The 13,551-nt window shown below is 34.2% G+C and overlaps 1 protein-coding gene across 1 annotated transcript in view; it reads right to left on the bottom strand.

The window, feature by feature from the left end:
- The window catches only part of LOC115840646 (disintegrin and metalloproteinase domain-containing protein 18-like), a 90,307-nt gene that overhangs the window by 49,075 nt on the left and 27,681 nt on the right, over positions 1-13,551 (bottom strand). Inside the window, exons 9-11 of the mRNA XM_060291642.2 lie at positions 12,182-12,253; positions 11,811-11,977; positions 10,966-11,047 (exon numbers count right to left, since the gene is read on the bottom strand). Coding sequence (XP_060147625.1) covers positions 10,966-11,047; positions 11,811-11,977; positions 12,182-12,253 — 321 coding nt within the window. The remainder of the gene's footprint in view (positions 1-10,965; positions 11,048-11,810; positions 11,978-12,181; positions 12,254-13,551) is intronic.

The raw sequence follows: 13,551 nt of genomic DNA, 5'->3' as shown, positions 1-13,551 counted from the left end.
CTGGTGGTTAGCAGAGGTGGGGACTGCTGGTGAGATGGGTGAAATTCATGAAGGCGATTAAAAGGTGCTGACGGAGAAAGACAAATACTGTATGGGATCACTTACATGTGGAATCTAAAACAAAAAAAAAGACGAAAACCACTGACCTCACAAAAACAGAGAGAATGGTGGTCCCTAGGAGCTGGGGAATTAGGGAAATGGGAAGAGGTTGGCAAAAGGCTACAAACTCTCAGTTATAAGATGGATGAATGAGTCCTGAGGATCTAATGTACAGCATGGCGACTATAGTTACTAATACTGTATTATATACTTGAAATCTGTTAAGAGAGTGGATCAAAAGCACTCTCATAAATAAAAAAGGTAAACTATGTGAGGTGATGGATATATTAATTAATTTAATTTTGAGAATCATAAATAACTTACATCAAATTATCACACTGTACACTTTAATTATATTAGTATTTTATTTGTCAATTATACCTCAATAAAGCTGGGGGAGGGGGGCAGGAAGAGCTGTGGTGTGTTGTGCACGTGTGTGCGCAAAAATACAGGAAAAACATAGAGAAGAAAAATGAATATTGGACAGTTTCAATAGAGACTTGGAATCTATAGTATAGAATCTAATAGATACTTCAGGTCATGAAGAAATTGGAGCCTGCCGGGCATTAACAGAAGCTTGCAGCATTGGTCAGGAGTCCATGCTCAAAGGAAACTAACTCTAGAAAGAGACAGTTTTTGTGACGTTTAGACTCAGGCCAGGTGTAATAGACATGGCATATGGGTTCACAGGGAACTCATGGAAACAATGTTTACTATTTCTGGCCTGGAAAATATAAATTGTGAATACGAGGAGGATGATGACTGCGAAATACACAAGCAGAAAGCTTCAGAAAGAAGACCCTCCAAATTCTGACCCCCACATTTCTGGCTGAGTTTTGAGACACTCATACATGGAACAGCCTCAACACAACTGAAGATCTCAGCTGAGGCTAGAGCTGTTGTTCATGACGAAGAGCTGCTGTTCTAAATTTAACCAAGAGCACTGCATGACAAAACAAGCAAACACAAAATCAACCCTCATCAGAGAAAAGCAGCAGAATCCAGACTCCCTATGAACGTTACAACGTTCAAGGTAACAAAGGATATCATTGAAAAGGCCATGAAAACTGAATTGGGGTGTGAACAATGGCCCATAAAACTGATCCAGAATGTGTATTTTAGAAAATAAACTGTCTTCTGAAATGGAAGATTTAAAGAGAAATCAGTGTCTCCTGACATAATTCTCAGAAATATCCTGAATACAGTCCAAAATTACTCATCATACCAAGAACCAGGAATATCTCAACTGTAATCAGAAAAGACAATCAACAGAGAGCAAAACCAAGATGGTTCATACATTGCATTCTGCAACAAGGATTTTAAAGTAACTACCATAAAAATGCTCCAAGAAGCTATTAAAAAAACTGTTAAAAGAAATTAAAAAACGAAAATCTCATCAAAGAAATAGATAATATAAAAAGAACCAAATGAAAGTTTCAGAACAGAAAAATACAATAATAAAAAAATAAATAAAACCTCAATAAATGAACTTAGTAACAAAATGGAGATGTCAAAAGGGAGAATCAGTAAACTTAAAGATTGATTAGGGGCTTCCCTGGTGGTGCAGTGGTTGAGAATCCACCTCCCAGTGCAGGGGACACAGGTTTGAGCCCTGGTCCAGGAAGATCCCACATGCCGCGGAGCAACTAAGCCCGTGCACCACCACTACAGAGCCTGTGCTCTAGAGCCCACGAGCCACAACTACTGAAGCCTGTGTGACACAACTACTGAAGCCCACACGCCTAGAGCCCATGCTCTGCAACAAGAGAAGCCACTGCAATGAGAAGCCCGTGCACCACAACAAAGAGTAGCCCCCGCTCGCCGCAACTAGAGAAAGCCTGCGTGCAGCAACGAAGACCCAAAGCAGCCAAAAATAAATAAATAAATAAATTTATATATATAAAAAGATTGATTAGTATAAATTATCCAATCTGAAAACAGAGAGAAAATAGTTTTTTTAAAAAATTAACAGAAATACAGGAGCAGTGGGACAATAACAAAAAAATCTAACATTAATATCGTTAGCGGCCCAGAAGAGGAGAAAAAGTGCATAGTTGAAAAATACTTGAAGGAAAAAAGGCCGAAAATCTCCCAAATTTGGCAAAAGACACAAATCTACATATATAATAGATTCACAAAACTTCTGACAATAAACTCAAAGTAGTCCATGGCCAGACAGATCATAATTACATGGCTAGAGAAAAATTTTAAATGCCTTGAAATCAGCCAAAGGAAAACAACACATTGCTTATTCAGGAACAATGATTACTATGACAGAGGATTTCTCATCAGAAATAAATGGGACAGAGGATGTAGGACAATATTTTCAAAGTGCTGAAAATGACTTTCATCCTGCAAAAATATCCTTAAAGAATAAAGAAGAAGTGAACACATTCTAAAATGAAGAGAAATTCAGAGACTATGTTCCAGTACCCCTGCTTCAGAGCTGTAACATCTGTAGTGAAGAAAGAGGAACAGAAGGGATATTTATATGGGAAGATATAATAGACTATTTTTCTTCATTTGACTTTTTTTAAAAAATTATGTTTCAGGGTTAAAGACAATGTACTGAAAAGTAATGTTTCATCAAATTATATCATAAAATTCCCTGTTTTATGATTATATACATGATTTGGGACCTAAAATATGGTGTTAACATTTCTATATTCTACTTGAAATGGTATAATGCTGGTACGCAAACTTGTGTGTATGTGATTGTGTGTGTGTGTAATCATACTACAGAAAACATGAAAAATGCTTTACAAAGAGAAATATTGAAAAACACTAAAAATCAGAGATTGATCGTTTCTGTAAAGAGACAGGACATATTTGTGTACTATATAGTGTCTGTCACAACTATAATTCTGATGTTGTATCAGGAAAGTAGTCATAGACAGTAGGTAAATGAATGGATATAGCTGTGTTCCTATAGAACTTTATTTACAATATATGTGGTAGGCCAGATTTGGCTGATGGGTCACATTTGCTTATGCCTATGATGAATAAATCAAAATAGAATACTAAAAATTGTTCTAGTATCCCAAATAAAAACTGGAAATGCCAACGGAGGACCACAAAAAACAAAAAGATAAAACAGAAAACATATACTAAGTTGACAGACTGAAATACAAACATATCAACAATTAGATTCAATGCAAACTGTCTAAACATACTGATTAAAAGCCACAGATTTGCAAAATGTAGGAAAAACCACATGTTCCAGCTATATGCTGTTTACAAGAAACTCACATAAGATATAAAGATGAAAGTAGTTAAGAAAAAAGATTTAGTGTGTGAACATTTATCACAAGAAAGTTGGAGAGGCTACATTAATAACAGGTGAAGTTAACTTCAGAGCAAAAATTATCATGGACAAAGGATATTATATAATAAAAGGTTTGATTTGCCAGTAAAATATAATAATCTTAAATGTTTGGGTACCAAACATAAGAGCTGCAAAATATATGGAGCTAAAATGAATACAACTGAAAGAATAAATACACACATACATAATTTAGTTGGAGACTTCAACAACTCTCACAACTGAGAGAAGCACTAGAAAACTGGATATTGTTTAGAAGACATGAAAAATACTATCATACTACAATACCTATAAACGACTCAACTGCAGCATGATATACATCTTGTGAGTTTTGTAACATATGTAGCTTAAAGCAAGGTGTTTATGGACTTCAGTGATTGCAAGGTTTGTACCCATGACATGAAGTAGCACAATTTAACACTCTGGGAAAAGTTAAGTCAATCACTCAAGGCTGGGAAAAAGAGAACCCAAAGAGAGCAGATGAAATAATTCCTGGAAATCACACAGAACTGGGAATAATTGCTGGGCACACCAGCCAGAATAGAAACATTCATAATTCATGGGGCTTTGGATAGAGGGACTTAGAAGTCTACTGTCTCCTGATTAGTCTGGAACAAATTCACTCTGTATGAAATGCCTCCTGCTGCCACCTGAGAATATTTGAAAGAATGTCTGGACAGGATCAAACTCTTTCCAAGCAACTTGACTGTGTCCTAGGATAGGAAAAATAACACACACACACACACATGCACATAAATATGCAGCAACCAGCAAGGTATAAGTCAAAGTAGGCAACCAAATAAAATGTATAAAGCAGTAGATATCAGTGAAAAGGGCCAAGTAGGTAGCTCCAAGGACCTACCTGCTGCTCCACAAAAATACTGAAAATTTGAGAAAAAAATCGTCAGCATCAAATTTGTCAGAACTCTAGAAAACAGTAAAAGATTTACAGCAATCAAGTGAATGCTGAAACTAGAAAAAGGCAACTTGAGAATTTATAACTTGTATTTTAAAACACTACTGGAATATTAGGTTAAAATATTTATTAAGATTTTTTTTATAGACAACTTAAAAATAGTAGGAAAGCACTGTGGCATTTTCACTTCCTCTAATCCTGCCCCAATCTCCAGCATGGATTTATTTCTGGGCTCTTCATTCTGTTCCATTTGTCTATATAGCTGTTTTTATACCAGCACTATACTGCTTTGATTACTGCAGCTTTGTAACATATTTTGAAATCAGAAAATGTAATGCCTCCAGCTTTGTTCTTTTTGCTCAAGATTTCTTTGGCTGTCCCGAGTCTTTTGTGATTACACATGAATTTTAGGACTGTTGCTTTCTATTTCTGTAGATAATGCCATTGAGGTTTTGATAAGGATTCACTGAATTTGCAGCTCACTTGGGATAATATGGACATTTTAACAGTATTAATTCTTCCAATCAGTGGATATGGATGTCTTTTCATTTATCTGTGTCTTCTTTAACTTCTTTCATTTGTGTTTTAGAAATTTTCACCTCACTGGTTAATGTTATTCCTAAGTATTTGATTGTTCTTGATGCTATTGTGAATGGGATTGGTTTATTAATTTCCTTTTTCAGATAGTTCATTGTGTATAAAAACATGACTCATTTTTTTTTTTTTTTTTTTTGTGGTACGCGGGCCTCTCACCACTGTGGCCTCTCCCATTGCAGAGTACAGGCTCTGGACGCGCAGGCTCAGCGGCCATGGCTCACGGGCCCAGCCGCTCCGCGGCATATGGGATCTTCCCAGACCAGACCACGAACCCGTGTCCCCTGCATTGGCAGGTGGACTCTCAACCACTGCGCCACCAGGGAAGCCCAACATGCCTCATTTTTGTATATTGATTTGTTTCTGCAAGTTTACTGAATTTGTTTATTAGTTTTAAGAGTTTTTTTATTGTTGTTTAATATTTAGGACTTTCACACATATGACCATGTCATTTACAAACATAGATAATTTTACTTCTCTTCCAATTTGGATGTCTTTTCTTTCTTTTTTCTTTCTTTCTTTCTTTCTCTCTCTCTGTTTTGTTTGTTTGTTGGGGTTTTTTTGTCTAATTGCTCTGGCTAGGACCTCCAGTACCATGTTGAATAGAAGTGGTGAGAGCTGGTATCCCTGCCTTGTACCAGATCTTAGATGGAAAGCTTTCAGTTTTTCCCCATTAATTATGATGTTCCCTGTGGGCTCTTCATACATGTCCTTCATTGGATTGAAGTAATTTTCTTCTACTTTTGGAAATTTGTTGAGAGGTTTCATCATGAATGGATGTTAAAATCTGTCAAATGCTTTTTCTGATTCTATTGAGATGATCATGTGAATTTTCTCTATAATTTTGTTGTCATGGTGTATCACATTGAATGCTTTGCATATGTTGAACCTATGTTAAACATATGTTGCATCCCAGGAATAAATCCCTCTTGATCATAGTGTATAATACTTTTAATATGCTAAATTTGGTTGAATTTGGTTTGCTACTATTTTGTTGAGGATTTTTGCATTTATGTTTACCAGGGATATTGGTCGTAGTTTTTTTTTCCTGTGGAATCTTTGGCTTTGGCGTCACGGTGATGCTGGTCCCATAAAATGAGTTTGGAAGTGCTCCTTCATTTATTTTTGCAAGATTTTCAGAAGGAATGATATAAATTCTTCCTTGAATTTTTGACAGGAATATCCAATGAAGCGATCTGGTCCTGGAATTTTCTTTATTAGGAGGTTTTGGATTACTATACTAATTCAACCCCTTATTTGTTATTGGACCGTTCAGTCTTTCTGTTTCTTCTTGATTCAGTGTTGTTAGGTTGTATGTCTCCAGGAAGTTATCCATTTCTTCCAGGTCATCTGATTTGTAGGCATAAAATCATTCCTAATACTCCTTTATTATCCTTTTTATTTATCAGACATCCATTGTAATGCCTCCTCTTTCATTTCTGATTTCATCCATTTGAGTCTCTTTTGTTGCTTAGTTTAGATAAGGGCTTGTCAATTGTGTTTGTCTTTTAAAAAAATCAACTAGCTTTGTCAAAATTTTCTATTGTTTTTCTACCCTCTATTTAATTTATTTCTGCTCTAAGCAAAGTCTTCAGAAAAACAGAAATGGAGAAAATATAACTCATTTTATGTAGTCATTATTACCCTGATATCAAATCCAGAAATAGTCAATATCAGAAAAGATAACTAAAGTTCAATGTAACTCATCAACATAAAGGCAAATTTTCTTAAAATGTTACCAACTCAAAGGCAACAATAAATTAAAAAAAGACAATGCAGGAATGCAAATCAGGTTCAACAACTGAAAATCGGTCAATAATATACTCACCATATTAACAGACTAAAGAATAAAAATCATATATGTCTCAATAAATGTAGAAAAAGGCATTTGACAAAATTTAACATCAATTTCTGGAAGAACAAACAAATAAAAAACACTAAACACGTGGGAATCAAAAGGAGCTTCCATAACCTGATAAAGGACTTCTACCAAAAATCCTATGACTAACATTGTACAAAATGGTGAAAGACAATGCATTTCCTCAAAGATTGGGAAGAAAGCAAGGATTAGGACTCTCACCATTTCTACTCGACAACGTAATGGGGATTCTACCTGGTGGAATAAGTCAAGAAAAAGAAAAAGCATGCATATTGAAATGAAATAAATAAAATTATCTCTATTCTCAGATGAACTAATTATCTACACAGAGAATTCCAGTCTATCAAACAGCTCATATAACTAACTGTCTTTCCCAGCCTACAGAGGGTAGTCACCACAGGAAGCATAGATAAAAGTTGGGTGAGTTTGATGGACAGCATAAATATACTCCAATAGCTCCATGTCTATAAGACAATGAATTCCTTTCTTTTCATTACACCAAGTTCACAGCAAATAGATGACCACTGATCACACATGTCAGTCAATCAATAAAATGATTAAAAACAATCCCAAATGTTTGAGTTGGTACCCCAAATCCAAAATCTCAAGTACTTTCACCCATATTAATAAATTTAGTATGAATCAAATATAATTCTGTTCTTCTTTGTTTAGAACCATTAATATCTATTCCTTCAATTGTTCCCCATTTCTTTGGTTTATAAACTGTTGCCTTCCAGGGAAGCCCTCCCAACTTTTATTTTTAATCAGTGAACATAAGGGCTGACGGGAATAGAGCAGGAGTCAGTAAACTATGGTCCAGAGACCAGGTCTGGCTTGTGACCTGTTTTGGTAAAGTCTGCAAGTAAGAATGTTTTTTTAAGTCTTTTAAATAGTTGAAAAAAATCAAAAGAAAAACACTATTTTGTGGCAAATGAAAATTATATGAGACTCAAGTTTTAGTAGTGATACATTAAGCTTTAATGAAACATGGTCTTGCTCATTAATCTGTACCTGTCTACACAGACTCTTGCACAGATCACATGGCCTGCAAAGCTGAAAACATTTACTATCTGGCCCTTTACTTACAGTTTGCTAATCCTTAAGATAGAACTTGAAGTGAATGTATCATTATAAGGCATCCAACTCAAATAATGTCATTAGAGGATCTCTAAGCAAGAGAAGCTAGAAGGCTCACCTCACCAGGCAGATGAGGATCAGCTACTACAAAAAAATCCTTAGACAGATTTGGGGTTTTAGAATTATCAGATTCGTCTTGCTTGGTTCATCCAATGTTACCATCCCAAATCTAAAGTCTCACTCCTTTCCAATTAGTACCCTAATTATAAAATAACAGATCTGGTGCCACCTTGCATTTTTAATTCTGCAACGTGAACAATTAATCTGGGGTGTGATTCTCAGCTATATTTGCCTAGTAGTTACAAGAAAAAAGAGATTATTTTAAAGCCACCACAGGATCCAAGAAGAATTTAATAAAAGCAAATGAGTAACAGGTAACAAACAAATTATTGTTGAAGCAACAGAGGATGATGAGGCGACTCTGAGACTAGAAAAGCAGAATGTTGCTACCAACGCCAAGACTGGTTGCGTGTATGAATGAGGAACTGTCATTAGAATTCATAAACAAGTGCTGATAAGCAGGAGGAAAAAGCACAGAGGGAGGGGATGTTTCACACGACCAGGAAGCAATGGCTCTGAGGCACTGCTCCAGGCAGGGCCAGAATGTAAAGACACTATGACACTTCCCTTCCTCTCTCCAATCATCCACATTTGCTGAACATACCCAAAAGCCAGAAGCCAAAGAAGCCCAGGGAATATATTGTTCTTATGATGTAATCAGAGCAGGTAATAAGCAGAAAATGGATCTGAGAGCACCTAGTGAGCGACTGATCCACAATATAAATATTAAGAAATATTAGAGGATGTAGAAATAAAAGAAAAAATTTAAATAAGAGAAAAAAAATAGATGATGAGTCAAAATGCTCTCATATATAATTAACCAAGTTCCAGAGAGGAAAGGGAAAGAAAAAGATTAGCAAATAAATAATATTGATATAATAAAATTTCTCAGGTCAGACGTAAATTAGTATCCAGATTGAAAGGGCATCAATATAACAAGCATATTGGATGATAAAAGATACCTCGCAATGATAAAAAGATCTTAAATGTTTCTGCAGAGAAAACAAGCAGACCACATACAAATAAGTGAGACTAAGAATGGTGTTAAATTTCTAAAGAGAAAGTAAAAGGAGAGGACTTTTAAAATTCCAAGGTGCAATTATTTCAAAACCGAAATTAACCAATCTTTTAAAATACCTACATTTTCTTTCTTTCTTTTTTTTTTTTTTGCTATATGCGGGCCTCTCACTGTTATGGCCTCTCCTGTTGCGGAGCACAGGCTCCGGACGCGCAGGCCCAGCGGCCATGGCCCACGGGCCCAGCCGCTCCGCGGCTCGTGGGATCTTCCCGGACCAGGGCACGAACCCACGTCCCCTGCATCGGCAGGCGGACTCTCAACCACTGCGCCACCAGGGAAGCCCTAAAACTGCTACATTTTCAATGACGCAACTCCCAAACAAGTTACTACCCACCTACTTTTTCAGTAAATTATAGGAGTGTGTATTCTAACCAAAATGAGTAAGCAAGCCAGGAAAGAATACACATATTCCAAAGGAGACAAGACAGAAGATTCTTAAACAGCTATGCAAAAAGTCCAAAGTAGATTGGTTTAAAAAAAAAATACATCTATAGAGTTAAAAAAAAAAAAAAGGAATTTCTGAATCATGTAGGAAAGTGGAGGCAATTTACAACTTAATTAAAGAATTTGGACAAAAACAGTAATGATGTAACTACTAATTTGGGAAGAACCAAAAGTTATGCAATAAAGGCGACAATCTCAGTTCATTATTTGCCTCATCAGAGAATTAAACACAATTCTAATAATCTGTATAATTATAGAGAGGAAGAATAGAAGAGGCAGAATGTAGAAATGATGAGCTATTAGGATGTTAAATTCTGACTTCAACATAGGAAGTCAATAGATAATGCCTAAATTTGAATACTCAAGAAATTTAATGGGCATATTATTTAGAAATATAGAGTAAAAGAATGAACAAACTATTCCTACACATACAAACATGAATAACTATCACAGACGTAATTTTGAGGAAATATATGGCAGACACACACAAGAACACACACTCTATTATATCATTTACAGAAAGCTCAAAGAAAGATCAAATTAACCAGTGATTAAGTGTCAGGATAGTGGTTTTCTTCGGTATGCGTAGAAAGTGAGAGGAAGCATGATTCTTCTGAAGTGTTGATAAGATTTTATTTCTTGATCTCTGGGATGTTTATACCTATGTATTGACTTGGCCAAAATTAATTGTGCTATACACTTACGACTTGTGCAATGTTCTCTATATATGATGTACTTCAATAAAACTTTAATTTGAAAGGAAACAGACATTAAGTTGTATGCCAGGAGGGAGAGGTTGACAAAAAAAGGGGAAAGAGGATTCAAGGAGTATAGATTATGCAAAGGACTGATTTAGTTGTTTTCAGTATGTCTTGTAAAACGATTTTTACTCATAATATGTGCGTTACTTGATAAAAATTTTGAAAGAAAAAATAATAGTAGTAGAGTTATATGTTTCAACATGTATACATCTTTTAACAAGCTATTCAAAATAGTTCTGAAATGATACATAAAGAAAAATGCTGAACAATAATATATAGTTAATGGATACATATATTTGTAACAATAGTATGAAGTATGCAAAAAATGGCAAGTATGAAATCATGACTTTTGTTATTTCTTGAATTTGAAGGAGACATAACAGGAAGCTTTAACTTTTCTCTAAGGTTTTATGTCCTTAGAAAATCTGATGCAAAGTTAGTAGCCATTATACCTGGCTGGTGAAGGGGTATATTAACGTTTGTTCATATTATTTCCCTATGTTTGAAATTTATGATTAAAACAACTTTCTGAGATTAAAATAATGTTGTCCCAACAAAATAATGATAGAGATATAGAGAAAAAAAATCAAGTTTACTTAACTATGTAAAATAATACTTTTAAAATACAATATAAAGTTAAAAAAAAAACAGTAAAGAAGGATACAAGTTACATACCATAGCAATACCTGCATCACAGCTTTTATTGCATATTGTGCCAGGAAATGTTGCTCCCACATATTTAGGCTGTTTCCTGTAACTACATCATTATAGTATGGCTTTTTTATTAGCATGGTTATTCAGAACAATTTATTAGCTTATTTATTAAATTAAATCTCCCATAGAATTTAAAATAATTTGTCAAACATATAATTTTTTATCTGAATAATATCTAATATATTATACAAGGTGCTCAAATCATTGAAAACTGTAATTCACTTTAATGCCAGTTTTCTTTCCTAAACTAACTCTTTGACTTGATACAATTTTATTTATCTCAAATTCTCCTCAGTTTCCCTTATTCAGCATTCACTGTTTTGGTCACTAAAAGTTAAAACGAAAGGGATTTTTAATCTGTAGAAAAGAAATCTTTCCTGTTCTAAAGATAAGCATTTTTAAAAATTAAATGTAACCAAAACACTCAAATCTTTCTTTATCAAACAGTAGACATGAAATGTATTCACATAACAAGGTAATGTTAACTGAATAGTGTCAATTTTACATCATTAGTAAGCTGAGGCTTGTATGTATTCTATAGTATAGTTGATATCATAAAAGTCATGAAAGACAGACTTTTTTGCATAGATTATACTCCAAAATATTTTGTCATATAAGTGATTCAGGTTATTTTATTTTTATTATATTTCCAAACACACTATCACCTCAATGGCAACAGCTATGTTTTCTTTAATATTTTCCAAGGGGCCTACAGAAAGCTGAAGAACACAATAAAGGCATTAAATTATAAAATTAATGGAATTATTTATGTATATCTCTTTATTAATGTAGAACATTGTGCTTACATAAGTAAGAATGTTACGTCATGGGGCCGTAGGATAAGATAGTCCTGTTTCCATGTCAAAAATCTTTGTAATAAATCATCAGCATCCCCATTAGTAGAAATTTGGTTTTTATCTGACCACAATTCCAAGGAGGATAGTATCACAGTCAATTTGAACTGACTAAACATCTAAAAATAAGATTTACAGTATATTTATTCAAATAACATAAATCATTACATCAAAACAGTACAAAAAATAAAGAAAAAGTTTACTTGATTACTTTGGATATTAAACCAAATAAAGGGCTTTAAGTCATTAATTTGTCATGATATAATGGAAAGGTTTTCAATGACTTTTTATAAAATTGTAAATGTAAAGAAGTTAAAACTTACTGCGTTGACAAGGCCAATAAGCTGAATAATTTTCTGCATTACAGCCATCGTTTCTGATCCCATATAATCATGCTGAAAAAGAAATTTTTATGATTCTTTAAAAAATGTGAGTGACAGCAATTTTTTTTATATGGCAAATATATCTTGGTGATACCAGGCAAGAAAACCATAGGATCTGTCAGACAGTTTAAAGCATACTAACATAAAGATGATAATATTTACAATAAATGAAAACAAACAACAAAAAGAAAAAAATTATACTTGGGCATTCAACATAGATTCTCACTTGTTATATATTTTAAAGACATTGTCCAGCAGAAACAATTGAAATCCTCAAGAAGTACTAAAATAACTTCACAGATTCCTCTGTATTATAAAGGGATTTCTTGAGGTAGACATTTTCTATAACACAGAGGGAATCAACCACAGTATTTCCCATTGTATGCTTAGTAATTAAAGAAGAAGCAAATACATAAGCATTAAAAAAAATCAAAATGCTCAAATAAATCTTTAGGAAAAAAGACAGAAATTGTAATGATGTAAAGTGAAGATTATGTGGAACGAATGATTCAAAAAGGTTTGATAAAGAACAAGATGAAACAGGGTAAAGGAAAAAAGAAAGAATTTTTCCTCTGAAACTCATAAATACATTTTTTAAAACTGAAGTATAGTCGATTTACAATCTTATATTAGTTTCAGATGTACAGTATAGTGCTTCAATATTTTCATAGATTATATCCCATTCAAAGTTATAAAACACTGCCCCTATTCACTGTGCTGCATTTCAGTCATCAAGTAAATGCTAATGAAAACCACAATATGATCTCAGTATACACCAGAATGGCAGCAATTTAAAAAAGACTAACAATACCAATTACTTGTGAGAATATGGAAGAACAAATTGTTATAGTCGCTTTTGAAAACTATCAATATCCTCTAAAAGTAATATACACTAACCTGATGATATAACAATTTCACTCTTGGGTAGATACTCAAAAGATATTATGTCTACCAAATGGACATTCTTCCAAGGAAGACACACAAGTGGCCAACAGGTACACAAAAAGGTATTCAACATTACTAATCCTCAGGGAAATGCAAATCGAATTCACAGTGAGCTATCACCTCACACCTGTCAGAATGGCTATCATCAAAAAAAACAAGAGCTAACAAATGCTGGTGAGGATGTCGAGAAAGGGAACGCTTGTGCACTGTTGGTGGGAATGTAAATTGGTACAGCCACTATGGAAAACAGTATAACGGTTCCTTAAAAAATTAAAAAAGGAACTACCATATGACCTGACAATCCCAATCCTCAGTATACATCCTAAGGAAATGAAATCAGTATCTCATAGAGATATCTGCATTCC

The sequence above is a fragment of the Globicephala melas genome, chromosome 21 (genome assembly GCF_963455315.2).
Source record: "Globicephala melas chromosome 21, mGloMel1.2, whole genome shotgun sequence".
Classification (NCBI taxonomy): Eukaryota; Metazoa; Chordata; class Mammalia; order Artiodactyla; family Delphinidae; genus Globicephala; species Globicephala melas.
Note: the sequence above shows the minus strand (reverse complement) of the source record. Positions and strands in the feature narration are given on the sequence as shown.